The sequence below is a fragment of the Alternaria novae-zelandiae genome, assembly GCF_023758075.1.
Source record: "Alternaria novae-zelandiae strain BMP 2774 chromosome Unknown scaffold_4, whole genome shotgun sequence".
NCBI lineage: Eukaryota > Fungi > Ascomycota > Dothideomycetes > Pleosporales > Pleosporaceae > Alternaria > Alternaria novae-zelandiae.
Genome location: NW_026056964.1, coordinates 1173263 through 1200404, shown reverse-complemented (window position 1 = coordinate 1200404; position 27142 = coordinate 1173263). Strand labels below are relative to the sequence as shown.

Genomic DNA, 27142 nt, shown 5'->3' with positions numbered 1-27142 from the left:
CGTGCGTAGAGTAGAGCGCAGTGTGATCCAAGTAGCCATAGACCATAGTGCCATCCTGCTATCGTGCCTTGCACCCATTGCCGTGCCTCTCCTAAAGCTGCCCAGGTACATTTTCTCCGATTAACCGGACTGCCTACGCGACGGTGCGTGCCCTTTATAAGTTCGCGCTACCGCCGACGCTTCCACTCGTCCGTAACGTAGATAGCTGATTTCTAACAGGCCCACTAGTACACCTCGGGGCAGCCTTACGCGCCTACCGTATCCTCACGACCGAGTCTCTCTGACATTTGCTGTGCTTCGATCCGCGGCACACCTTTTCCGGTCCTTTACCCTGGTCCTGCTGCATCGTCGAGAGCCCAAGAGGCCCATTGGAGTACAGTAAGTCGTTGCGCAACAGAGTTACTTTGACTACAGCAGTTTCGATTACTCTCCAGATCTGGACAAATTCCGCCAGACTATCCGCAGCTCATTTAGAGCTCGACGCTACTGTGTAAGTTGCATTCTCCTTGCATGGGCGTTTCGTTGGCTTAGAACATCGGGTCATTCACCTCTCTGGTCTGCCATGCTCCGGGTCACGTTCCGGGTCAGCGGTCGGCTACCTGGGCGGCATCTTGCATCGCCTGTCTCTTTTATTACGAAGCCTATCGCGCGTTTCACATGCGAAGTCGCCATGTGGACCCGCCCTAATTCTACTTTCCCCATTCGTCTTGACTCTTATAAGAGTCTTCCCTTCCCCAAGTACCTTGATGCTCTTTGCGAACTTTGAGTATCCATGCCGGCCTACTGTCTTCAGGACTGTCACTACTTCTATCGCAGTGCTCTGCGGCATCTCAACATTGCCACCTCCATCTCGCCCCTATACGCCTAACTGACACTCGCCATGGCAGTCCGCACTTTCACCCAACCGTCGTCCCTTGAGGATACACTTGATAAGGCATCCAAGATGTCTGGCTCGGAAGGCAACGGCACGACCCGTTCAGCGGAGTCCGCAAAGCAGAGTACCCAGTCTTACTCCTCAGAGGCACAAGCACCACTAGCAAGCCATACCAACCCCAACTCAAGACCCGGCATCACATTCGCACACGAAGACAGTCTACCAAAGCTTCCTATCCCAGAGCTCGACAGTTCGTGCAAGAAATACATTGCCGCGCTCAAACCCTTGCAGTCTCCGAAGGAACACAGCGATACGGTTCACTCAGTAGAGGACTTCCTCAAGAGTGATGGACCTGTGCTGCAGGAGAAGCTGAAGAAGTATGCTTCTGGGAAGAACAACTACATCGAGCAGTTCTGTAAGTATCTTGACAGTTCACAGAATGAGCTATATTTGAGGCATTTCAGGATCGACAGTTGAAAGTGTGTCTATATCCGTGTATCATAGGCTGACCTATCGCTAGGGTATGATTCATATCTGAACTTCGATAACCCGGTGGTACTCAATCTAAATCCATTCTTCTTACTGGAGGATGATCCCACCCCGGCTCGCAACAACCAAGTCACTCGCGCAGCCTCATTAGTCGTCTCGGCACTGTCGTTTGTAAGAGCTGTCCGTCGCGAGGAACTACCGCCTGACACCATCCGTGGTCAGCCACTGTGCATGTACCAATACTCAAGGCTGTTCGGTACTGCCAGGATACCCACTGAGCATGGATGTCAGATCGGTCAAGACCCAACTTCGAAGCACGTGGTCGTCATGTGTTATGGCCAGTTCTACTGGTTCGACGTTCTGGATGACAACCACGATCTGATCATGACGGAGAAGGACATTGCTCTCAATTTTCAAGTCATTGTCGATGACGCGCAGGAAGTACCAATTCAAGATGCGGCCAAAGGAGCTCTGGGTGTGCTGAGTACAGAGAACCGAAAGGTCTGGGCTGGTCTCCGTGACGTGCTGCACAGGGAAGAGGGCTCGAACAACTCTGACTGCCTCAACATTGTTGACTCAGCATTGTTTATCCTCTGCTTGGACTACACCGAACCGCAAACAGGTGCCGATCTGTGCATGAACATGCTTTGCGGTACGAGCAAGATTGAGCGCGGTGTCCAGGTGGGAACATGCACGAACCGCTGGTACGACAAGCTGCAGATCATCGTTTGCAAGAACGGAAGTGCGGGAATCAACTTCGAGCATACCGGTGTTGATGGCCATACTGTGCTCCGATTTGCTTCCGATGTCTACACCGACACCATTCTCCGATTCGCGAGAACCATCAACGGCAGTGCGCCGAGTCTTTGGGCTTCCTCAAGTCCTGATCCTGCCAAGCGCGACCCAGATAGCTTTGGCGACGTACAAACAACACCTCACAAGCTCGAGTGGGACATGCTTCCCGAACTCAGCACAGCGCTTCGTTTTGCCGAGACACGCCTGGCAGACCTCATTCAACAGAATGAGTTCGCGACTCTGGAGTTCCCTCACTATGGCAAGAACTTCATGACATCGATGGGTTTCTCACCCGATGCTTTTGTTCAAATGGCTTTCCAGGCAGCTTACTATGGTCTATACGGGCGGATAGAATGTGTATACGAACCTGCCATGACCAAGATCTACTACCACGGACGTACAGAAGCCATCCGCTCGGTAACAGAAGAGTCGGTTGACTTTCTGACGACGTTCTGGGGCGAAAACCCAGCCTCGCAGAAGATCGAAGCACTCCGAAAGGCGTGTCAAAAGCACACAGAGAACACAAAGATCTGCTCCAAAGCCCAAGGCCCTGACCGACATCTCTACGCCTTGTACTGCATCTGGCAACGAGCCATTGACGAGTCCAACGACACAGCCAGCAGTGACGGCTGGGACTCCACACGACCATCCAGCGCCGACGCATCAGGCGTAGGTTCACCGAACCGCAACTCAGTCCTCTCAGAGAACGACTCCATTTCGAGCTCGCCACCCCCAGCACCAATGCAGCACTCGATGCCCGCCCTCTTCGCCGACAACGGCTGGGACAAGATCAACCAAACCATCCTTTCGACGTCCAACTGCGGCAACCCCTCGCTCCGCCAGTTCGGTTTCGGTCCCACGTCCGCCGACGGCTTCGGCATAGGCTACATCATAAAAGACGGCAGCATATCCATCTGCGCGTCATCCAAGCACCGCCAAACCTCGCGCTACATTGACGCGCTGGAATCCTACTTCTTAGAGATCCGCAAACTCCTCCGCCAGATCAAGCGCCGCGGTACTTCGGCTGATAAAACCGCGACCCGCGCCCGCGAAGCGGAAGACAGACCCCTCGCCACCCGTCTCAAGAGCAGAGGCAGAATTATCCTAGGAGATGGTGGAAAACAACAAACGCCTGCAGAGAGTATAGTAGATGACGATGACGACGATGGTCTCGGTGGATGTAGGACTCCCCCTTCCCCTCCTTCCCTTCTTTCCCTCGATGAAGTCTCGAGCCATGCTTCTTGTTCCTCTTTGCCTTCCTCTTCTCAGCCTTTTCCTACGGTGGGTGGTTTACCGCCTACGCCTCCTCATTCCCCGCCTTTCAAACCCATGACGCCTATTTTGCAAAGCTCGCCGCGTAAACCTATTCCGGTTGTTAAAACGGTCAAAGCGAGGAAAGCGCCAGTGGCGGCAAGGAAACCGATTTTTTACTCTTCTTAGCGTTTTGTTTCTTCTCCTCTTTCCTCATTAGAGAAGTTTTCTTCTTTGCTTTCCTACATTATTGATGCGATTGAGCGGTACAAGCGGCATGCGCACACGAGACTTCATCATCAGCACCAACACACTACCTTGTTTTTCGCTGTTTCATTGATCGCTGATTCTTACTTTTTTGCTCCGGCTATAGATGGCTTCTTCGATGCGGGAATGCTTCGTCAGGCACTCAATGCGAATCGAGCGCAGAACGAACCCGTCGAGCGCGACGTTATACGCAGGAATATTGGGAGGAGGTTGAGGCTGGCTGAGTACTGAGTGTGCAGAGGTAACCTGTTGAGTTAGGTTGGTGGGAGATTGGAGGATGGAAGGTGATGGTGCGGAGAATTTGATGTGTGAGGATGAGGAATGTGAATGGGAGATTAGCGTAGTGGCGAAGTGGGAGGAGAAGGCTAATGCAACGGCACACTCTCGATGTTGTTTGTGTGTTGGGTTTACCTAGTGTATCACTTCTGTCGGATTAACGTCTTCATAATCTATGTCCATATCGCCGTCATCCACCAAACGCACCGTTTCTCAATGTTGCTTGAACCCTTTTTCATTCTAAATACCAATGTATATGTATCTATTCCCTCAATGACATGACGCTTCTTACTCGATATTGCACAACACCACCCAAACGCTCAGTCGTCCTCTTGATCTAGTATATTTGATTCTCTACAAACTACTGCAAAGGAATAAAAGGGGGTATAAGTGACAAAAGACAATACGTCTATACATCCTCACGCAATACAAATGCCACCAAACCTGCGCTATGCTGAACCAAACCCGATTCCGCGGCCCTACAAAATGCGTAATGAAGAGAAAAGAAACGAGCACGCCATCCGACGAGCCAGCTGCAGCGTAGCTGTTGCCCACCGAAGAGGGCGTCGGCCGCAAAGAAGGCGATGCGGTCACGGCTCCGGCTACCTCCGGCCCTGTACCCAGTCAGCCCTTGAAGATACATACACAAACAGCGTGTTTACAGGAAGAGGGGAGCTAACGTACTAAGACGCTGGAGCCGCCGACAGCGGCTCTTTGTTTTCCGAGCCAGCCTTTGGGTGCTTCGCTGCGTCTTTGCAGGATGACGGTGTTGCTGAGGAGACGCTGGTTCATGTCGTACCACATGGACTTGACCAGGGCGTTTTCGCGGCGCAGGTTTTCGACTTCTTGTTGGAGTTCCACCTGTTTGTTGGAGCACTTGTTACTACCATATCCAAGGTTGCCACGTCGCTGTTCTGGAGAGGGAGGGAACGCGACATACCGAGCCCTTCTCTGACGTCTCCTTCTTTGCGAGCTCGAGTTGCTCGCGAAGTGTGCTGTTAGTTGTGAGTTGGTCTTGGAGGTCCTGCGGTTGCGGGTTAGCATGGGCGCGAGGAGATGAGTAGAGGGTATGAAAAGGGAGAGGTAGTCGGTTGGATAAGTATACTCTGGCAGCCAGGCCAAGGACAAACTTGCCACACAGTCATTCGACGATTGCATCGTGTAGTACTCGGTGCCGCCCATGGTCGACTTGGTCCTCCGCTTTGGCGAGACTAGCTGCGCCATGCGGCCCCATGTAGTTTGCCCCGTCCCAGCTGTTGAAGTAGACATGTCCGATAGCGACTTATCCTTTCCGAGATGGGTTCGATTTGGCGAAGCCGGCGAGACAAGAGTAGCCGCAGTGAACGAAGGTTCAAGCTGATGTTTCTTCATTGCCGAAACCGCTGCGTCGAACGCGGAAGAAGGCGACTTGCTATGAGAGATCTGCTTGTTACTTACCTTCTTTGCTTTGTCCAGAGCTGCTTCGGAGGATAGCACAGTCTCGGCGATCTCCGAACTTGTGGTATCTAGCACCTGCGGTTGTACTTCTGCCGGGGCTTTGATGACAGACTCTATCCGTTCACGCATCTCCCGTATTGTTTCGACTCGCTTGAGCTCAAGAAGCTCTGGCGGTAGGTTTTGGCGATCGAGCAACGCTGCTCGTAAGAGACCCTGCTTCTCCGCGTTCGCAACTTCGAGCTCCCGTAGTCTGTCGTTGGTCCTCTCTTGCAGTACCAGTAGGCGCTCGTGTTCCTTTTGGACAGCAGCTGTGCGCGTATCGTCGTCGATGTCAGATTCTAGCAGAGTTAGCACAATCACATAGATGAATCGGAATGCATACTCCTGTTGAGTTCGTTGCGAAGTTCCGCCATTTGCAGGTCTTGTTCTCGTAACCGGCGACGAAGTTCTTCCAGCTCGGTTTGAGCAGTCTGTAGCTTTTCGTTCTGTTCCAGGAAGGGTCTGCGGACGTGTGATTAGTAATGCCCGATCAATATGAAGCAGTCACTTACTTCTGGCTGTTCTCATCCTTCTCCGTCATCATATCAGACCGTAGACCTAAATTCTCCTGCATCTGCTTGAGTGTCTCGCTTTCCAGCGACTTCAAACGGACATTCAAAATATCGACCCGTTGCTGTAGAGCAATCGCATCTGCGCTCACCCTTCCATCAGACGCGGGCTTTGTGTCGGTGTCCTGATTGGCGTTCTCGTCTTGTTCAAGCTCGTCTTCCAGACTTCCGCCACGATCAGCATGATTGGATGATTCTAGTTCTCGTATCCGTTCTTCGAGCTCTTGTTTGGCATCTTCGGCTTTGTACTGTAGTTCACGAGTCTGTTCCAATTGCTTCATAAGGAGGAGGTTCTCATGCTCGATTCGGGTGCGCTTGCCCTTTTCTTCAAAGATGGCCTGCTCTCCGTTGGCAAGCGTCTGACCGTTCTCTTTGATGATGTTCTGCAGGATATCGATGCGCTCCTCGACGCCTTCGAGCTGAGCTAACCGTTCACGAGCTTGTTGGTAGTCTTCGCGTAGCGTCTCTAGTTGTTTGGTTTCCTTAGTCAGAGACTCGATCTTCTTCTTCAGGTTCTCGTTTGCCTTGGCTTTCTGGCTCAGCTCGTCGCGTTCGGCCTTGACGACTTGCAGCTGATCTCGCAAGTCCTGTTTGGATCCTTCCTCGCCCTCTAGTCGATCGAGACGTCGCTTCTGGCTTTCCATGATCTCTCTCGTATGCGCGAGGTCTTGTTCGAGCTGGTCGATGTACTGTCTGTCGCGCAGCAAGTCGTTCCGTAAGTTTTCGACATCGTCCGATTGAGCGCGTTGTGCCTGGCCGGCCCGAACGTCGAGATAGGCAGTCGCTTCTGCGACTTCCTCTTCGAGCTTGGATATGCGTTCCCGTGAGGTCTTGAGCTCCTCAAGAAGCTTTCCAACCTGTGCCTTGAGTGCTTGCCTGTCCTTGTTCGCCTCGAACAGCTGTGCCTCCTGCTCCAACTCGTTGCCTGCCGGGGGTGGCTGGCCAGATATTGCTCGTGTGGGCGTTCTATACCCTGAGAGAACTGGCTCTGAAGTCAGCTCGGCATCGACGCCTAGTTCCGACATGCGTTGGTCCAAGGCCTGCATCTCTTGTATGGCTTCGGCAATCGTCTCGGCCGTCTTCTGGCCCAGCTTGGGCATGACCTGCAGCATGCGCTGGTTGCTTCGCGGCGAGAAGCATGCGGCCAGTAGCACAGCCATGGTGAGCTTTGCAACCAGCATTGTTGATCCATCCCTCGCGCCTGCCTTGAGATCTGGTATCATGCGCTTGGTGAGCACGGGCAGCTGCTCGCATTCTTCGCGTATGTAGGTCGAGGTTGTGCGCTCGATATATTTGAGGTTCTGCCATCGCGGTATCCAATTGTCTGATTGGCGGCGGTGGTTCTCTTCGAAATTTGGGAGGGACTCGTTGAAGTAGTCGGCGTCGATGTCGGCGAGGATCTGCCACAGTATCTGGCCGTCTTCGAGCTGGCTCAGCGACGTGATTCTGTGGGGGAGGTCGAAGGTGTTGACCTAGACGCGACTGTCAGCTATTCCACTCGGACGTGTAGGAGGCGGCACGTGGAGACGTACCCAGTCGAGGAGAGCCTTGAGCAGCTCGGGCTTGAAATCGTCCATGGTGGAGTGTCGCGGGGCCTGGTACCCGCGTGTCGGTCTGTCAATGCTGTTATGCGGTGCGAGTAGAGTGAATAACAGTCATGCATCTCGGTGTCTGTGGTTTTGCGGTGAAGTGTACGTGCTCCACCATGCACAGGCTGAGTCCTTGCTCGAGGACGTGTCGCGCGCGTCGGTGAGGTTGGGAGCCCGAACGCTAAGCCGGAATGCAGCACATGCCCGCGGCGACGTCGTGAATCGGTGTGTAGCGAGGCGTAGAGTCGTGCGATGGGCGTCGAGTGAGGGGCATCAGCCTGACATTCCCTAATTGCCTTTTGACAGACGGAACATGACGCGCATAAAGCCGCCGCTGTTCTGAGACGACGTGCACGGGCAGGCCACCCGCGGGGAAGGAAAGAGCCGCTGCAGGGTTCCACCACCTTACCCTACGGTGATCACAACAGTCTCGAGCGGAGCGACAATTTGCAGTAGTGATGCGTATGGCTATTGAATATCTTGGTGTTGCCCACAGTCAATGTGGAGGACGGGTTTAATGTGTTCTACACAAATCAGAATAATGATGGATTGTCTAGTTGACATTCTCGTCCAACTCCACCCTGTCCGATCCTTGAGCAGACTCCAGACTCCAGTCGTATAATCATGAGCGCAATTAACTAAAGGGCCGTTCCTTCCAATTTGTTGCCCTCTTCCTTTCCCATCCAGCCTACTCCTTGTTGTTCTGCGTGGTGACGATGCCATCCTCCTCGATCTCGCACTTGTACACGTCGCTCAACGTCGACACCATATCGAGAGCGGCAGCGGGGGCGGTGGCAGCAAAGCCCTTGATGATGTTGTACTCGTGGGTAATGACGCCTGTAATTTTGTTAGCATATGTCCTCTACGGTATCGCATGCCTCGTACCCTTGGCCTGTCGGATAGCCTCCTTGCTCTGCTCGACAATGTCGTCGGGTGTGTCGTTGGGCCAGCTGATGATGACGGAGCGGTGGGGTGCGCTAGCCATGACGAAGGCAGCGAGGAGCGCAACGAGGAAGGAGAAGATGGCGAAGCGCATTATGTCTTGGGCGACTTGGGGCTGCGGTTGCGGTGCCGGAAGACGGTTAAGAAGAGTGAGAGCGTCAGGCGGCCGTCTTATCGTTGAAATGCTTTTGGACGTCGCGAGAAGTTTACTGGTGGTGCTCGGCGTGGTTTGTAGGTGTCTAGGAGCGACTGGGCAGGTGCATGTTTCAAATGGCTGGTCCCGAGCCGAAGTTCAAAGCGCGTCATCGCCTCACATGTCAAACGGCAGTCGCTCCGCAGGACCCCTCGTCACATCGATGCAACCTTGGCCATAATTCATTGCAACATCGTCACTGCCATGTCTTTGCTGTTTCCATTCACCTCGACGATAGTACAACATCACGCAAGTGCATACCAAGTTTGGAATATGATCCTGTATTCATGTACATAGACTTGCCACCTAGCTCCAGGCTCACGGCAAGTGCCATTGCAAGGGGTAGGTGAAAATGAAGAGGCCGCCCATACGGCGACAGTGCTCGTGCTGTTCGTTTTCGTGCTCATGCTGAAACGTTCCTTTTAGTGCACCAAGGTGCCGTATCGTGAAGACAAGTGATGGCTGGGGAAAATGAAGGGATAGAATACAATCAATGAAGGGGCAAGGGAAGAACGCCGTGTAGCCCAGATCCGTACGCCGAATATGCCGAATGCTGCCGAGGCCGCGCGATGATGCTCGTGTAGTCGTACTATACAAGATCGATCCGCCCAATCAGACAGACAGGACCGATACATGGAAGAAAGATCAAACCATCAAAATGACAACGCCAACACCAGTGTACTCTACTGGTAAGCATGTTGCGTAGTGATGTGCTTTTGGACAGACCGTAGCTCGTCAAATCATAACCTCGTTGACCGCTTGGCTCTTCTAGAACCAGCTGCCGTTGCCGCCGTTGGTCTGAGGGATGCCGTACTGGTGCTGCTGCTGGTAGCCAGCGTAGCCCTGACGGTTGTCCTGAACCGGGTTGTGCATGTGGTGCGGGTTGCTCAAGCGGTGCGGCTGGCGGTGAGGTTGAGGTGAAATGATGCTCGGACCATAGTTTGCGGTCGCAGTATACATGGGTGTCTGGTAGCCAGAGGAACCGTTGGGAGGCTGGTACTGTGCCGGGGCCTGGTTGAAGACCGAGCTCGACTCAGAACCTGGCCCAGCGCCGGGTGAACCTTGGCCAGATGAAGTACGGCCAGTGTAGGCAGCCAGGCGGCTCTCGCGCTCGCTAACCTTGCTCATGATGCGACGACCGTAAGGGGTCTGGCGGATGGATGGCAGAATCGGACGCATGGCCTCGATCAGGTGCACGCACAGCTCGGCGGGAGCAAACTCGAGTGCAGTCTGGATAACGTAGTTGCCGTAAGAGTCGCGCATGAGCTGCTCAAGCTGCTCGACGTCAAGCAACTCCTCAATCATCATGCCCTTGACGTGCGGCTCAGCGCAGCGGATGCACTTCTCGATAACGTTGGAACTGAACTTCTGCTTGGACAGCTCGCAAATCTTGGTCTGGAAGCCCTGGCACATGGGGGTCGTGAAGGCCGCATCGTTGAGGTCGAGGATGTACTGAACCACGTAGTTGCCAAATGGATCCTGCACAAGGTGGAAGCTGTGGGCAGTGATCTTGCGAATCAAATCGACCTTCTGGAAACCGACTGCGTGATCAATGCAACGCTGTAGAACACAGCATCCATGGCGGTGGGTACCAACAGTGATGCAGTTCTCGCCTACAGCATCGAAGATGAACTGGGCCTCCACAGACTTGAGGTGGTTCAGGCACTTCTGAATGACGTGGTTGCCGTTCAGATCCTGGATGAGATCGACAACCTGTCCAGACAATGCGTGAATGATCATCTGAGTCTGGGGACGGATTAGCTCGGGAGCGGGATAATACCGAGGGTCATAGTATACCTGATCATCGGTGGAGATGAACTCGATCATCTTCTGCAAAGCGCGAGTGCCGTGCTGGTTGAACGCAATCTGAACCATCGCAGGAGAAGCGTTGCGGACAAGAGTGTTGCGCTGCTCATCGTTACAGTACTCCAGCAACTTCTGGCAGAGGTAGTTGCCGAAAGGATCAGTCATGAGTTCAACGACGTGAGGGGCAGTCTCATCAAAGATGATCTGTATGTTCTCCGCGTTGCGCTCCTCGAGCTTCTTCTGCAGGAACCGACAACCATGTTGATCCTTGCACAGACTGTAGATCTCATGACGGGGCATGGTCTTCAGATCGTAGTTCATGTACTTGTTGGCGTCGTTCTGCAGACGACGGCTCTGAATGACGCGAGCCTGACTGTCCTGTACGCGACCGCCTGGGCCATAGGTAGCGTATGGGTTGTACTGCGACGGTCCGTTACCGTACATGTTGGTGGGAGCGTAAGCAGTGGGTCCACCGTACTGAGGACCGGGCCCACCTCCAAGGTTGAGACCATTCAAAGCACCGTTCAGCATGTTCATACCGTATCCATAGTATCCTGGGTTGGCAGCGGAAACACTCGAGTACTGCGACATGGCTGGTGAACCGACAGTCGACGAGACTCCGCCGTTGCCGTTGGCAGCTGAAGTCATACCAGGACCGAAAGGTGCAGCGCTTGCGTGCAAGCCTGACTGCGGAGAACGGTACTCAGACTCGCGATTACCGAGTGAGAGGTCGCGGCTGTTACGGTTGGACAGGACATTTGACGGAATGCGACCAAGGCTAGCGTTGTGGTTGTGGAACTGCTGCGAGTGCGTGAAACCAATACTATTGGCGCCGTTCGCTCCATTCTTCAGGGTCGGAACGTCGTTTGTTGAGTACGACTGAGTCAACTTGGGCATGCCGTTGGTCGGGCCGCCGTAACTGGAGCGCTTGGACTCGTTGGCCTTGGGGCTGAAGCTGAACTCGACCGAGCGACGGTTGTTCTTGGGCGTGGTCTCGGCGCCGTTGGATCGACCGGACTCATAGTCGTCCATCTGAGAAGCTTTACGGAAAGTGTTAGCAGGAAGGGACTGTTGAGCCTGACGATGACGGTGTCCGTTCCAACCAGTGGACTGAGCATCCGGGCCAGGGGACTGTGAAAGGGCCAAATCAAGTGCAGCGGAAGAGGCAGAGAGATTCGTACCATTACCAGCACCATCGCGGCGGACCAAGACTGGGAAGTCGTCCTTGGTATTACCCATCTGGAGGAAAGCCTTCTGATCTTGAGTGGCAGCTGATGCGTCATCACCAAACAAGAAGCCGGCAGTATCAATATGACCAAGAAGCGAGCCCACATCTGGAAGATTTCCGCGGTTGCCGTAGTCCATTCTAGTAACGGGCATGGACATACGGTTGTTCCTATTTGGGTTAGCAGTGTTTGAGGTGATGTTGTGCTGGGCCAACTTACTTGCGCGCGGCCGGACTCAGAGGAGTAAAGTCGTCGTTCTCAAAGTCGTCGTGCTCCTCCTCAGAGTTGCGACGGGATCCTGGCATCGAGTGCGAAGGCAAGTTGCCGTTGCTCTGGAAGTTGGCGGGAGGGGAGGTGACCTGGGAGTTGGCACGGCTACCGCGTGTGGTCATACCCGGGTTGATACTGGACATGCTGAAACGGTTCGGACGCGACAAAGCGGACGGGAACCCGTTGCTCTCGTTGTACTCGGGCGGGGTAGTGGGCTGGCTATGCGCAGGTCCGCCGTAGTGAGCATCAGCCGAGAATCGGTTGTTGTCACTCTCGCCGTGCTGGGCTTGCAAGTTGAGGAGCTCCATCTCAGCGTCGAATCGCCGTTTTGCTTCTTTGAGATACTCGTGTTCAATCCGTTTTCTCTCAAGCTAGCAAGCTGTTAGCTGGTCACACGGACCGGCGAGGGTGTTTGAGCGCGTTTGTCGTGAGGCAACAGCGTCGCTCGTGACGTAGGACGATGCAGATGGGAAGAGATGAGGATATAGATAGGGAATAGAGTCTCAAATGAGACAGAGAAATGTACAGGAGTAATGATAGCAAAGCTAGCTTTTGGAGAGGCGGACTTTTGTGGTGGTGTAGGAGAGACAAAGGCGAAAGACAATTGTTGGTCAATATGGGCGTCGCCTGGACAGGTAGCCTTGGCAACGACTGCAATCTTACTTCCAGTAGGATTTATAGGCAACAAGTGAGAGACGCAGAAAGACGCAGTGAAGTAGACTTACAACTTGGAGCTTGTGGTACGTCTGTTGGGATTTGTCGTTAGCCCGAATTCTTGGTCACCGCGTATGTATAATAGCTAACGGGCAGCAGCTCTACCAGCGCAGCCATACTATGTCGTTCCAAGTATATCCGACATGGCTGCGGTAGCTGCTGAGTACCGACATGCAAAGCGCCGCGGAGCCCCAACACTGAACATCTGCCTCTTACGTGTACGAGAGTGCCCACATACCGCTGTAGTAAACTCGGCCGGCTCTGCCGCCTGTCTACGTTGTTGTCCGATTGGCGACAGAGGCGTGCTCATGGTCGGAATGTTGTTGGTCGTGAAGCGGCGCTGCAGGGTCGCGCGGCCATCGCCGTTCTGAGCGGCGCGATTCAGGGAAAGGAACGACTGCTCTTCGCGCGGGGATCTGAGGCCGTTGCCTCCTCCCATGCCTTGGTAGGCCATACTGGCTAGAATACTAGAAATACACTGCCGTCACGTCAGCGCGACTGCCCTGGGAGTTGGTGTGGGGGATTGGCGGGCGGTGTGAAGTTCACATGGCAGCCGCGACCGCTTCGCTGGAGACACGGAAGGCGCATTTACATACAGATAATTCGTACACGGGGCAAATGCCCTTGCTGCCCTCGCTGCTCGCTGTTCGTGGTCGTACAGAGTCGGGACGGAAGCGTGGTTGGAGGCTCGGTACGTAGGCAGGAACGGAAGTCGCTGTGGTGCGGGTCGCAGCAGCGCGCACTCGATGGCCTATGCACAGCACGAGTCGTGGGTAAGGACAGTCGGAGCAAGTCTGGAAGGGTTGGCCAACAGTTCAACTTCGGGCGCCGAAAGAGCAAGTCTATAGATGGAGCGGGAGTGGAGCGTTGGACTCGAAAGCTCAGGGTCCATCACTGATCAGGGGACGATGTGGCGCTCAACTAGTGCTGGGTGGGATTCCGCACATATTGCCCATCTGCTGGTCGCGTACTCTGCCCAATTGAGGTTTTGGACCCTCCTGTTCTCCCGCAGCTGTCTACTGTACATGCGCAGCTACTGTAGAGACTATCTAGCACGCAAACGCGCATCGCATCCCAGGATTAAACATACGTTGTAGTCATGGCTTCGGAACGCGGTGCTAATCGAATCTGGCAACCCATCTTGTATGTGTCGTCCCAGCCTTTGTGCAGCTCCGCGCAGCTGTCACAGCCTTCCGCTATCCAACGCGGCCCACTCTAACTCGATATGCGCGGCAAACGTGGTTCTGAATGCTTCTCTACAGCGCGTTCCAGGCCCCTGGAGTGGGATGGAGATGCCGGCGGGCGGTGCGCAATGCCCTCACGTCATCCGGCAGCTCTTCGCCCAAGAGTCCCCCAGCCAGTCAGGGTTGCAGCATCTAGTAGTACCGCAATAAGTACTAGGAGGGGCAGTGTAGCTTCCACGGCCGAAGGACTGGCGGGGCATCGATCGTCTCAAACACCGACGTATGCCGCTACGCGTGCCGCGCCATTCTGGTAGACATGTCGTGCAGGAGGACTGAGTGTGTCTCTGACTGTCTTCTGCTACCGAAGGTTTGGTTTATTTGTCAGTAGGCGACATCGACCGACACTTGTTCAATTCCCTGGCTTTGCATCTTACCAAATGCCCATCTCTTTGCGACAATGGCGATCTTTATAAATGAGGCGCCTCGTTCTCCCATGCAGCCGATGCGGTTAGATGGGCCTGACCGCTCTCGTTTCAGAATAGAGAACCAGGCATTTCCCCGCACGTACCTTGCATCCGCCAATCAGCAGAGGAATCAGGGTGGGCTCCGTGGAACCGGCTAAAAGCAGGCCAAAGCGGTGCTCCTGTATGTAACATGGCCAGAGGAAGTAACGCATCCAGAGGCATCGAGCGCAATTCATGTCTGGTTGGCAGGCTGTTACTTGCGACTTCCTCATAAAGTTTGTCGAAGCAGGAAGCAGCAACACGTGTGCCATCGACCAATCCGGTAGCCACGCCATCGGACCTCTGCACCCGAGAAGCAATGCACGGCTGCGCCTGCCATTCCTATTTGCCACCCTCCACAGCATTCCTGCAGAATAGCCTCGGAGACTGATGCAGGGTGCCAGTGACTGCACAACGGGGTGTGCATTGTCACCGAAGTGGCTGCGTTCTTCGAAGGATCATCCAGGTTGCAATGAAGAAAAAGAAATGATTTTGCGAGGCACTTCATGTTCTACCGCAGATAGTGAACGCGCATTTTGGTTTAGCAATCTTGGTGGCTCTGCTGGTACGCATGCCTACACACTGAAGCACTTATACATATACACTTTCATGCAAGTGCCCTGTGGGGCTGCCTACAAGTAAAGAGTCTTGCAATCTTTTCCCTAGAGCTTACTGGATACTCCTCTTTTCGAGCGAAACTTTCTTGCAGTGTCTAGTTGCACAAGCACAAGAGAATGCGAAGCCGAGGCTGCGACGTCGTCCGCTCCAAGCCCGCTCAACTAGACACTTTTGGCGTCGTATGGTCCCCTCTTTTGACGCGATCGGACCCGCAGCGCGCTATATAGACCTGGAGATCATGCATAGGTGATATTTCCGATGAAATGCTTAGGTCGCGCCCTCTGACTTTCATACCTTGGAGCAAACGTAGATATGTCGAAGTTACTGCAACACGTCTTCAATATCGCTGGAACAACCGCTGGTCATATCACACTCAACCCTCTAGTCACGGCTGCTCTGCTCTGGGTGTTGACGAAAGGACCTACACAACTTCGCAGCCAACTTACAACTCGGATCCGCGCACTTCGGGACCCGTTTCGCTATGCACAGCTCGTGAAGGCTCTGAAATGGTGCCTGATAGCTGGAACAGCAAGAGTCGTCAACAAGCAGCTCAATCATGTTGCCCTGAACGCAGGCAGATTGCGAAGTGAAAAGGCGAGATGGAATTGGAGCCGCGAGGTCGCAGTCATCACAGGAGGCTGCAGTGGTATCGGAGAGCTGGTAGTGAAGAGGTTGATCAACAAGGGAATCAGAGTGGCAGTGCTAGACATTCAGCAATTGCCTCCAAGTTTGCAAGGATGTAAGGCAGATGAATACTCCCTTCGCTGAACCGCCTGGTACTAACGAAGACGACAGACGCTGGCCTCAAGTTCTTCAAATGTGACATAACCGACTCCTCTGAAGTCTACTCAGTCGCCGAGAAAGTTAAAGAAACGATGGGGGCACCTACAATCCTCATCAATAATGCAGGGCTTCTGGCATCCCACACCATCCTTACTACGTCCGACGCGTACCTCCGAAAGATCTTCGATGTAAACGTCCTCAGTAACTGGTACACCACCAAAGCTTTCCTGCCAGACATGCTCCGACACAACAAGGGCCATATCGTGACGATCGCAAGCACGGCAAGCTTCATTGGTGTCGCTGGCCTGGCAGATTATACAGCGACGAAGGCGGCTATTCTAAGCTTCCACGAAGGCATGTTTCTTGTCCCATCTCTTACTTGCAGCATGCTGACCCACGATAGCGCTCACCCAGGAACTCAAGCACCACTACAACAGCCCGAACGTGCTCACTACTTCCATACACCCTAATTGGGTCCGTACACCTTTGATAGAACCTGTGGAGCAGGAACTCAAGAGGCGAGGTTCTCCCATTCTTGAGCCGACTGCTGTTGCCGATGCAATTGTAGGACAAATCATGAGCTGCAGCGGTGGCCAGATCATCTTACCAAGCGCTGCGGGCAAGGTCAGCATGTTGAGGGGATTGCCGAATTGGGTACAGGAGAGTCTCAGAAGCGGCGTGAGCAAGACTATCTACAGTACCGTGAAATAAGTTTAATGGAATCTTGTGTGCGAGAAGTCGCAACTTTAGCGTGTTGTGCTAGGAAGTACCACACCCATCACGCACTGCATGCGGCCCCCGGGAAGAAATGTGCTGGCCTCGGCGGCACTCATGCAGCGAAACGCTTTGTGTGGTGGTACGAACATGACTTGCCGGTGCGAACCAACCCTTTACAGTAGGTTTGGGGGAAAAGCGTAGAAAACTGCATGCACTGTGCCGTGCCCTACGCATAAGGTGTGTGTGGGCTTTGCCGTGGTGCAGGTGTGCCGGTGCCATTCACATCGCTAGCGTATCGGTGAGTCGCGTCGAAAGCGCCGAGGAACGCGTCGCGTCTCACTCAATCGACCACTTTACTACAACGACACACAACATCGCCCATACCATCTCAGCCGCTGAAGAAAACGACGGAAAACATGGCAGAACTACAAGAAGATGTTCAGATGGATACCCAAGACATTGAGCTGGAGACACCGCCTTCAGATGTCTTCATGGCACCCTCAATATCCAAATCAGGCATTCTTGGCGGGAAGTCATATTCGCACTTCTCGCCCATACCCAAACAGATTGCAGACGACATGTCTGGAGAAGTCGTGCTAGGTGTCGATGAGGCTGGACGAGGTCCTGTCTTAGGTACTAGTCCCCTGTGAAAGTCTTCTTCATCACTAACACATGCAGGCCCGATGGTGTACGCCCTCTTTTACTTACCGATTGAACTCCACCATTCCCTTCTCGCCGAAACGCACCACTTTGACGATTCAAAAGTCCTTACTCCCGAAGTCCGCTCGAATCTGATGCGCAAATTGTGCACCCAAGGCTCAGATCTCTACGAAGCTGGCGGATGGGCAACACGTGTAATGTCTGCGCAAGATATCTCAGCGCACATGCTGTCCCCAAATGTGTACAATCTCAATGCGCAAGCCATGGATGCGACAATCGACCTGATCAAGGGGGTGCTGGCACAAGGCGTCAATGTCAAGGAGATCTACATCGACACAATTGGCAGACCAGAAATCTATCAGAAGAAGCTAGAGAGGATTTGGCCTACGATACGGATCACAGTCGCGAAGAAGGCCGACAGCCTATACCCCGTGGTCAGTGCAGCATCGGTATGCGCCAAAGTCACCCGAGACGCAGCCCTAGATGTCTGTTACGAACCCTATCAGAAGCGCAACACAGCGGCGAACGAAGATGCCGAAGTCAAGGTGGCTTGGGGCTCTGGGTACCCATCGGACGCGCGGACAACCACCTGGCTGAAGCAGAATATGGATCCTTTCTTTGGTTGGGGTAGCGAGACGCGCTTTTCGTGGGGAACCGCGAAAGAGCTGCTGGAAGGGAAGAAAGCAGATGTCGCTATCGACTGGCCTGCCGAAGATGACGGCAACGACATGCGCATGACGGACTTCTTCAGCGGCAAGAATGAAGGCGGCGGAGACGAATTGGTCGACTGGTTCGGGAAGCGTGTTACGCAGGAGATGGACGTATTTTGAACGCTTCATTACAGAGACTGACACCACGAGAACCGCTGAGAGAACAAAACATGCAGGGCACAATGATCGGGCGCATTTATCGGTCCGTTCCAGACCCGCACAGGGCGTCAATATTGCAAGCAGGGTCTACCAACCGGTCAGCCCTACAGAAGCAACGTCATGCCCCGACCATGGGTTTGACTCGGTTGACGTACCCGCGCGCGAGTAAATATACCATCCAGGCAACACAGGCAACCTTTGAAGGCTCCGTTTCCCCCCTGAACCGGATAAGAGATATGATTAATCCTACTAAAGCCGTTTTATCGAAAAAGGTCGGCTTCTTAGTCGGATAAGTTTTTGTTTTTCGGTATTCAAAGTTTGGAGTGCGTGCGTGTCGGTAATTGACTGTACCAACGGTTGTACATACAGTGCACCAACCATGGGCGAAAGCCCGCGCTTCACAACAACAACCGTGCTCCAACCATGTCATTATATAGAAAACTCGAGTCACCGCTTCTGCACCGCCTTCTTGGACTCCCTGTACTTGTCAGCCCCAAACGCATACTTTACACCAGACACTGAAGACGTAAACATCTTTGGCGCAATCACTTGACGCTTCGTCTACCTAATCTTATCAGGCGCAACCTATCTTTACAACGGAAAGCACTACAGTTCTCAAAATGCACAACGGCGACCTCGTTTATCAGACCCTTTCCCGAGAACTTAGCGGGTCCAGGCCGAATGGACGGAGAGGAGGAATAGCGAAGCGCGGAGAAGGTAGCCCATCCATAACACCTACCCGCCACGAGCAAGACACCGAAGCCTCGTACTTCCAGGGCGCGACGTTCACCAAAGAAGATGAAGAACCCAATCTCGACGCGTACCCTCCCTCTCCACCATTGTCGCCCAAAACGACAGTACCACCAAAAGCGCCAACAAGACACCTCGCAGAACGCAAACGTGGCCATGTGCGTCATCGCACATCGTTGAAGCGCAGATCGAGCTGGAACCCGAATCTCAAGCAAGAGTTCCTACGACGGGCTTCGATCGACTCTATAATCGCTCCGTTCAAGGACACAATATGGCTTGACTCAGAACGTGGAGTCACGTCTGTGCGAAGGAGAAGCAGCGCGATGACTACCGGCGCCAGATCAATATCACCTCGTAGTCATGGAGACAGGCGCAAGCCGCGGAAGCAGTCGACACTGCTGCACCCATCGTCGCCGGATGTCAAGCCTGTGGCTGATATCACTCCTGTCCATGCTGCCCCCGTGTTCAGAGGGACACATGGGTGGGATGCGTCAGTCGACTTTCCGACTCTTCGACCTGCTATGCCGGCCAGGAAAGGCTCATCGCTTTTACATCCATCGCGCCCTTCGATCGACACTCTTGAACATAGGGAGCTGAAGACTGTCTTCTCTTTTCCGCCAAACCGTCTATGGGAAGATGACCGTCGCCGCTGAAACCCTTGTTCACTGGAGCTTCAGCTTTTTGAACCAGCAGCTGCAATGCTTTTCATGATGTCGTCCCTGTCATGTGAACGTCAGTTGAACGAAGTAGCGGTGGTAATCCGGTCAATGTACCTAGGTACAAAGTCACTACTAGTGCCACACCAACGTTCATCCGGCTTAGTGTTCCCCGCATTCATTCAACGTTTATGCTTCAGTCGCCACTGCCGTCTATAAGTCGGCTGGTGTTTTGTTCTCATTCCACAAAGCTTGCATCGCACTACATCCGCTCCCAACGATAGTGCATCACCAAAGGGCGAGACCATGACACCACGAAACACAAACTTACCTTCTCGCCGCGACTTTCTCAGGGACAACCTCGTCGTCCACGACAAATGCGCTATCTGTACAGAGCCATTCGATACGGAACATCAAGCAGCATCCATCAAGACAACGAATTGCCAACACACATTTGGAATAGAATGTCTGACCCGGTGGATAGAATCCGACCGGGACAACCACAACACCTGTCCCCTCTGCAGAGAACAGCTATTCTCCAAAATCGACAAGCCCGAATTTGTCGAAGGAGCACGAGACATAGTAGGCCCACATTACACAATGGCCCACCAGATCCAGACCTGGAAGCCGGCCAAAACATTCGTCAAGAACATGTGGCGTGCCATGTACAGGCTCTACAAACGAGATCAGGTCATTTACGACTCTGACATTGAAGAGCATATCAACGCTAGGATGGTTCCTGGATTCTATATATTCAGTGACCATTGGCCTGGAATCAGGGAAGAAGCTCAGAGGATGGTGCGAGAACACTATAGAAACGGGAGCTATGTTCCGCTCATAGGAATGCAGCTTAGATTTTACCTGTACAACGTCGAGAGCGTGTTGGAATGGCAGATTGGAGACGAAGAATCGGAACATGAGGTGTCAGGTGATGAACCATCAGATGATGAGGCGTCAGATGTTGAAGATAACGACGATGATATGTCGATGGCGGATTCAACGGAGTAAAAAGTCTAGGAAGCTTTCGGTCAGCTCTATCACCTGCTTTGCGCGCCCTGTACCAAAGCCGAGTACTCTTTCTTATTTGCGAGTCGAAGACGTCCGATAACTGTAGTCGTACATGCGGCGTTATCATTTCCATTCTTTTCTGTATCAAAGCCTCACGATAGTGTACTATACGGTTTCCGCCGCTTCTTAGCAATTTGGCGTTGAGCAAAGCCATCTGCGCGCTCTTACCGCATTGGGCCAATTTTACACTCACCACGACATCTACACCGCGCCTTCCCCGCTGGTGAGAGCACGTTTGCCAAGACATTCGGGATACAAACAGCGTCTGCCTACTACTGATCTGAATACTTACACCTTCCGGAATCGCAAGCACGACGACCATGGGCGCGCCATTGAAGGACCGCGATACTTTCCTTGAACAGGGCATCGAGACGGACGTACTTTGTGAGCTATGCGAGCGAACTATCATATGTAAGAGCAGATAATCCTCCTCTGCCAGTTTTCTGATTGCTGATTCAGGTATTCTAGCACGAGAGACAGTCTGCCGCATAAAAACCAACTTGCATACCTGTCACGGAGTCTACTGCGATGTATGTCTCTATAGTCATCTGGAGTACGACAACACTTGTCCGATTCATGAAGATGTCGTCCTCTTCCATGTCCCACAACCTGAATTCGTACATGGAGACCGTAGAGCCGCCGATACTCTCGATCAAACAACGGATCACAACGAAGCTTCGGATTTCGTTTGCCGATTGTTTCATACCACCAAGATTCTACGCGACTACAAGCAGATATTCGACTCCGACATCAAGGAACAGATCAATGCGGCTCTGGCAGACATCGGGGAGCGCTACAATCACAAGTTCGGGTTACTTATCAAGGACGAGCACATGGCTGGTGTTATAGACATTGCTAGAGAGATGGTCAAGATGCACTTCAAGGTCCTGGAGACGGCTGTGGTAGGAGAAACTTATGTAGCCCAAGAGTTCCTACCGAAGATGGACGAGGCTGTGGGATGGAATCATGCACGCGGATTTGGCTGGTAGTACATACGCGCGTCGCTTGTACATTAGCTGCCTTGCACGCCCAAGACGGATGGAAGGCGACACAATGATGCAGCGAAGGGACACTGGATACACAACTGAGGTCTTGTTTATCAGTCATCAAGTGGACGAAAAAGGTAGACTTTACCATGGAGCTTCTCTAGTGTGTCTTGTCGCTGCTGATGACTTCCATTTCTTCCTTTTTTCAACGTCATCAATTTGACACGCGCGCTCTTGACGCACGACAAAAGAAAATCTTCCAGGGCTAACAACCCAAAATTTTAATGCCACCGTCATCGGCGTGCTAAAAATCTGCCTCAACCACCCAAACCTAACAGTCTCTTCTCAAGCGCCTCGCAAGCCATCTCTCCCAAGCGCCAGTCTTACTTCCGCCTCGAGTTTGCCTCAAACACCTTCCACTCCTCGACAGACTCCAGTAGTCTCTCTTTGCTCCAACCTCTTTCCAATCCCAACTTATACGCAGCGCATGCGCTTTGGTAGATGTTGAGATCGTCGATCTTCAGGAGCTCGCTGGATGCCGAGCGCTTGACTTCCTGCTTCAACTGGTAGTTGGCAGTTGCCATGGGGAGCTGCATGGCGCTTGAGATCGCCTCGGCGATGCTTTCCCCGAAACCTTTCGCGTGTCCGATATTGGAGTCAGTTGGTGTTTTGGCTGATATGAGCTCGCCATCATCTTTGGCGTTGTTGCTGACTGCTCTTAGTGGGTTTGTGAAGCCCAGGTCTTGCAGCTTCTGACAAGGTTAGTCGCTGGAATGGTGCAAGTGTGCAGTTTGACGTCGCTCACTTGGTTTTTCTCTTTCGCTGTTGCTGGTTCGCGGTTTGGGAGGTTCTTGTTGGGATTCATGATGGTTCGGCGCAGTTCTTAAGTGATTTCCTGTGGTTGCGGTACTCGCTCAGGCAAGTAATCGTATGGCTTGGGTGATATAGGAAGCGAGAAGTGACTGCCCGCAATTACTGAAGATATTTGAGACTTCCCGGTTGATCACCGAGTGATTGCAGGAGCGGTGTACCCAGGTCTCTCTCACCTTCTTCACCAATCACTCTGTGAACAGCGCAGGCTAGGAATGATAGATCTTCCATGCACTCCGAACAAAGGCGACACCTTGACTTCGTCTGTAATTGCAATAGGAGCGCAAAGCACTTATCGTTGCAGGCGCGGTGATGTTGTGCGCAATGAGGTTTAAGATCGTGACTTCGCAAAGAGTGGCTGGTGCATTTTGTAGAAGTATACCACGATGTACGGAGATAACATGAATAGTTTCATGGTAACTATGACAGTGAATAACCAGAACTTACTTCATAGCTCGAGAGTTCGCGACGAGACATCCGATGTCGTGAAGCAGAACATGTAAAACAGCCAAAGGATAACTCCTTTGCAGTGATCTCGTTGCGCAGCAGGATAGCAAGCTTAGATTTGAATCATGACTCCCGCGTACATTCTACTTTCTTTGTTCAGGAGGGTTTTGGTGATGGTGTTCCGCCAAACCTCAAAAAAACTCCCTTCTCCTCCACCACAACCACACCCCTCCCACACAGCACCACAACGTCTAGAACGCCAAAAAGAATGCATCGGCCGGGAATCGAACCCGGGGCTAGCCGAAACTGTCCTGTGAAGGATGGCAACGGCTAATTTTACCACTAAACCACCGATGCGAAAAGATGGATGCTAAGACAGCTGGAGCTGTGAATGTGACCTAACCAGGGGTCGCAGCGGGGGTGTCAGCTTTGCGATTCGAATAGGAGGCTTCTGAGAGCTACTTACAACCTGGAATCTCTTGATATCGAACGGAGTCGTAGTCAAGCGCCTTGCCATTGGGCCATTAGGCCAGTTGTTGCTTAGTAATGATGGAAAGATGTTGATGGTGATTGTATATAATGACAAACATTGATAGATAACGAGGTTTGAAGTTTGCTGGTATGCAAGAGGTGGTTTGGTGGGGCAGTGTCGCGGCAAACTTTTCTCTAGTGAGGGGATTCGATGGTGGGGCATGTCGACCGACCCTGTCAGGAACACCATCTTCATTACCTGAGCAGATCTGCAACTGTCTCTACCTGCGCGGTTCAGTTAGCATCTACAGATTTGTCAACATGCTTCGCATGCCTTTTGTGTTCCTCGATGAACCCCGTGTCGGTCCAGTTGTTAGAGCTGGTATCTACGACTACGCCGGAGTCGACCGAGCTTCAGACTGTGATCCAGCAAGGCAAAATATCTTCGACGTGGGCCATGAATGATTCCAAAACACTCCCATGGTATGATAACCATTCTGTTTAGTCCCATGAACAAAGTCTGGGCATTTCTTTGCCCTCTCGTCGGCATGCCAATCGAATAAGAGGCTTATCGTGAGAAATCCAACGCGGAGGTAACGAGGTGTTGTGGTATCAATTTTCGCTCCATGCCTGCAATTCTTCCAGGCTTCTCACCATTCTTCAAGAACGTTCGCGTTTACGACGCTTCATTCATACTTTTGAGGAAATGCGTGAAGCGGCGCGTCGACATCCATACTCTTACCGACATTTCACGTCTCCAAAGTAAATCTGTCCAACCTCACAGACACCGTGCGAGCGAGATACGACCGTGCCAATTCTGTAAGGCGGGGAAAGCGACTAGTTGAATCCTATCGATGGCACTGGGCACTATTCGAATCAAGCTGCCCGCGTCGTGCAGCTCGCACTGGCTTTCGATAGCAGGAGCGCTTAGGTCTCTGCGGAAGGCATGTGCACTCAGTGCTTTTCGCTGTCGTAAGGTACCTAACAGGCTATCCATTTGGGGCAAGAAGAGCGGTCGTATCCATGTTGTGGTATCTGAATATCCAACAGCTCCAAGGGCTTGGTATGTAGTGGAATTGAGCCTCTCAGTCGCGCGCGTTACCCGTTGAGGTAGATTTGTATGCGACTCCAGTCACACCGAATCCACAAAATCGACGTCATTAAACCCCATACTCTAGCACTGCCACCACCATGATAACATGTTCAAGCGCTTTCTGTCTCTTATCCGCAGGTCTTCAGGGCAACTGCGCCAAGCCGGCAGTCATCCGGCGCGGCGTGTTGCTTGCCTTATTCTTCAACCACGGATCTCTGCCTGTTCGCTTCTAGTGTAAGATAAACAATGAACATGGGGTACGGCGCAGTAGTCGCTGCCAGGTATACTGCTTCCAATCAACCTAGTCCTGACCACTTTAGGCGGGCAACGATGGCTCTTATGCAGCATAGCCAACTACTCCGGAGTATATCATGGCTAACATGTCCTCTATATAGTATAATCACGTTGCTTACTTTGATACGTTCTTTTCCGCAGCTACGACCTAGCCAAATACGATGGCTACTTCAGATTTCCTACCCGCCTATTTACTCATAGTAATCACTCTCTTACAGTCCTGTTTCGCCCAGCTCAACGATAACACACCATGGTGTCCTATTACAACGCCTACGTACAACTCCTCTGGTCAGACCGGGTTTCAGATGACATCCAAGGAAGACTGGTATATATCGCTCGCCGTGAACGACCGCCGGGGGTTTAGTTACAGTTCGACTACTGCTTATATCAGCCATCCAGAGTTGACAAGCGTAACTATGGGTTGCTTCCATCGGTTCAAAGGCATCAATGCTTCAGCGACGGGACCAGGCGAGAACGGTTGCGAAGGTGTGCTGAGTGCTGAGTGCATGGATGTATTGCGCGAAATATCTTTTCCATCTGTGACTTCTGGGGTCTCCATGGACGACATGGAATGTGAGGACATCGACAGCGATCGGATTAGAGATGCTTGTCCCAGCGAAATACTGGCCCCGTTGATTGTGAAGAGTGAGTGTTTGCATCTTTCCTTCTGATAGCGCTGATTGCTAATGAAACAACGCAGCCCCAGTTCTCGGCTTCTCGAACGAGACATGTGATGATAGACCGCCACCAGGAGAACGTGTTCCTGAGCGATACCACACAAGGCTCATGGATACTTATTCAATTAAATACGATCAACGGGACCGTGACGCCGGCAGCTTCGAATCGTATGACGTTTCCGTCAAGCGGCCTGTACCATCCGTGTTCGCGGCTTACCTTGCCGACGGCACGACAGAGACACACGTCGTATGCGTCACACCCGACCACGTGGCTGAGGGTAGCCGAGAACCCGAAGAAGAAGAGCCATGGGATCTCCTGGAGAGCACTGGTGCGCGCAGGTCTTGGGTGATAGCTGGACAGGTGGCAACGGTAGTCGCAATCGCAGTAGTCGTCGCAGGGTACTGAGATGAAAGGCTGATGTTCAGTAGACTAAGGAACAATGGACAAGTGCGAAGAAAAACATTAGCCTTAGCCCGTCAAATGCTTCACCGAAGCTCATACAAACAACCGGTCTATATGATTTTGACCAGACAGCGTGCACATCGCTCCGGCTCTGTATTGCGGCGACTGACTTCCGGGCTTCGTGCAACCAGCGTGTTTCTCCACAGTCACACCATCGAGACCTTTTCGCATCGAAATAGAACCCCCTCGAGGGCTTTTTGGGTGTAGGGCGAAGATCGAGCGCCTGTGCGGTAGATGGGAGTTTGATGCGTCTCTCGAAAGGCTCAGTGATCCTCGTCTGTAACTAGTCGCAGCGCTCGAGGCCCCTCGGAGGGGTTGACGGGACTGTGTGTTGATGGTCTGCGGGACCGGGAGGAGACATTTGGGTCGGGTTGCGGCAGACGCTGTGCTGTGCGCATGCGCCAGTGTAGAAATGATGGATAGCTTCAGGGCGACGCTTGTCTACGCCAGTTGTTGGGTCGAGTTAGCGTGCCAAGGCCGGCTCGTGGAGATTTCCTTCCCCGCCGCCAGCTCCTAACAAAGCGTAAGCCACCATCCTCGATGCCACTGGAGCGACACCTTCGCTACCATTCTGACCACCTCCTACCCCCTCAACTCTATGAACCCATCGCACACCAACGCATCAATGCTTTTTCTAGGATCGCGTTTCATCATGTCCACCAGATCTGAAGTGAGATGCACCGCCGATACCTAGGTAGCCAGTGAGCCACGAGTCTATCCCGTTGGAGACATCGGTGTTGTAATGCGCCTCCTCGCGTGGCTCAGTGCGACCTCCGCAGTCCAGCCCGTCTCAGACCTTCCATCGATGGTACCTCGTGCTTGCAAGGTCTCCTGCATCTCGCATATCGTTGTGGCGCTGGAATTCGCAATACCCGTTCGTCAATCTGAAGATCACGAGCAAAAGCAACGCGGCGATCCACCAGTCGCATGCAGGAGAGAATGCGCCATTCTCCACCCATCCACACGAACCCATCTCACAAATACATCCTGGGAGGGCATTAGACTTCGAAGTTCGTTTTTTCTGTTTGTTCTTTTGGGGCTGTCCTGCAATGCTGCATTGCTACTGCTTCGATTCCAAGCCACAATCTTCACTACTGCTGTTTCGGGCTGCATGGTGTGGAGACAGAGGCGCATCTACTCTCTCACGATGATGCAATCTCCCATCGGAACGAGATCTCGTCTTCAGAGGACTCATGTGTTACCTGCTATGCTCGGTGCGAACTTGGTAGCGTGCGCTGGTATGCGGGAGGGGACGCCCACCGTATTGACCCTGAGGAAGACCCTCCAGAGCCCTAG

At 52.9% G+C, this 27142-nt stretch overlaps 7 protein-coding genes and 2 non-coding genes across 9 annotated transcripts; 3 read left to right on the top strand and 6 right to left on the bottom strand.

The window, feature by feature from the left end:
- Window positions 1-880: 880 nt before the first annotated feature.
- Window positions 881-3907, top strand: J4E88_002908 (uncharacterized protein; the record flags this gene model as incomplete). Its single annotated transcript, XM_049396564.1, has 3 exons — window positions 881-1289; window positions 1395-3338; window positions 3783-3907. The coding sequence occupies 3 exons, from the start codon at window positions 881-883 to the stop codon at window positions 3905-3907; spliced, it is 2478 nt and encodes an 825-aa protein (XP_049257912.1).
- A 647-nt stretch (window positions 3908-4554) lies between these two features.
- Window positions 4555-7656, bottom strand: J4E88_002907 (uncharacterized protein; the record flags this gene model as incomplete). The annotated part of the gene is given in 9 exon segments (XM_049396563.1): window positions 4555-4566; window positions 4637-4813; window positions 4893-4947; window positions 5058-5374; window positions 5390-5727; window positions 5772-5890; window positions 5941-7469; window positions 7530-7592; window positions 7651-7656. 9 exon segments carry the CDS (start codon window positions 7654-7656, stop codon window positions 4555-4557), a joined length of 2616 nt encoding a protein of 871 aa, XP_049257911.1.
- Window positions 7657-8274: 618 nt separating this feature from the next.
- Window positions 8275-8622, bottom strand: J4E88_002906 (uncharacterized protein; the record flags this gene model as incomplete). Its single annotated transcript, XM_049396562.1, has 2 exons — window positions 8275-8423; window positions 8472-8622. 2 exons carry the CDS (start codon window positions 8620-8622, stop codon window positions 8275-8277), a joined length of 300 nt encoding a protein of 99 aa, XP_049257910.1.
- An 867-nt stretch (window positions 8623-9489) lies between these two features.
- On the bottom strand, window positions 9490-13191 carry J4E88_002905 (uncharacterized protein; the record flags this gene model as incomplete). Its single annotated transcript, XM_049396561.1, has 5 exons — window positions 9490-10467; window positions 10519-11923; window positions 11973-12394; window positions 12749-12769; window positions 12976-13191. The coding sequence occupies 5 exons, from the start codon at window positions 13189-13191 to the stop codon at window positions 9490-9492; spliced, it is 3042 nt and encodes a 1013-aa protein (XP_049257909.1).
- Window positions 13192-15354: 2163 nt separating this feature from the next.
- J4E88_002904 (uncharacterized protein) lies at window positions 15355-18032 on the top strand (the record flags this gene model as incomplete). Its single annotated transcript, XM_049396560.1, has 5 exons — window positions 15355-15781; window positions 15838-16179; window positions 16229-16527; window positions 16935-17175; window positions 17221-18032. 5 exons carry the CDS (start codon window positions 15355-15357, stop codon window positions 18030-18032), a joined length of 2121 nt encoding a protein of 706 aa, XP_049257908.1.
- A 2833-nt stretch (window positions 18033-20865) lies between these two features.
- On the top strand, window positions 20866-21534 carry J4E88_002903 (uncharacterized protein; the record flags this gene model as incomplete). The annotated part of the gene is made up of 2 exons (XM_049396559.1): window positions 20866-20956; window positions 21005-21534. The coding sequence occupies 2 exons, from the start codon at window positions 20866-20868 to the stop codon at window positions 21532-21534; spliced, it is 621 nt and encodes a 206-aa protein (XP_049257907.1).
- A 380-nt stretch (window positions 21535-21914) lies between these two features.
- On the bottom strand, window positions 21915-22396 carry J4E88_002902 (uncharacterized protein; the record flags this gene model as incomplete). The annotated part of the gene is made up of 2 exons (XM_049396558.1): window positions 21915-22283; window positions 22337-22396. 2 exons carry the CDS (start codon window positions 22394-22396, stop codon window positions 21915-21917), a joined length of 429 nt encoding a protein of 142 aa, XP_049257906.1.
- Window positions 22397-23117: 721 nt separating this feature from the next.
- J4E88_002901 lies at window positions 23118-23205 on the bottom strand. Its single transcript has one exon. It is a non-coding gene; the product is annotated as a tRNA-Gly (tRNA).
- A 37-nt stretch (window positions 23206-23242) lies between these two features.
- J4E88_002900 lies at window positions 23243-23379 on the bottom strand. The gene has a single exon. It is a non-coding gene; the product is annotated as a tRNA-Arg (tRNA).
- Between the last annotated feature and the right edge of the window lie 3763 nt (window positions 23380-27142).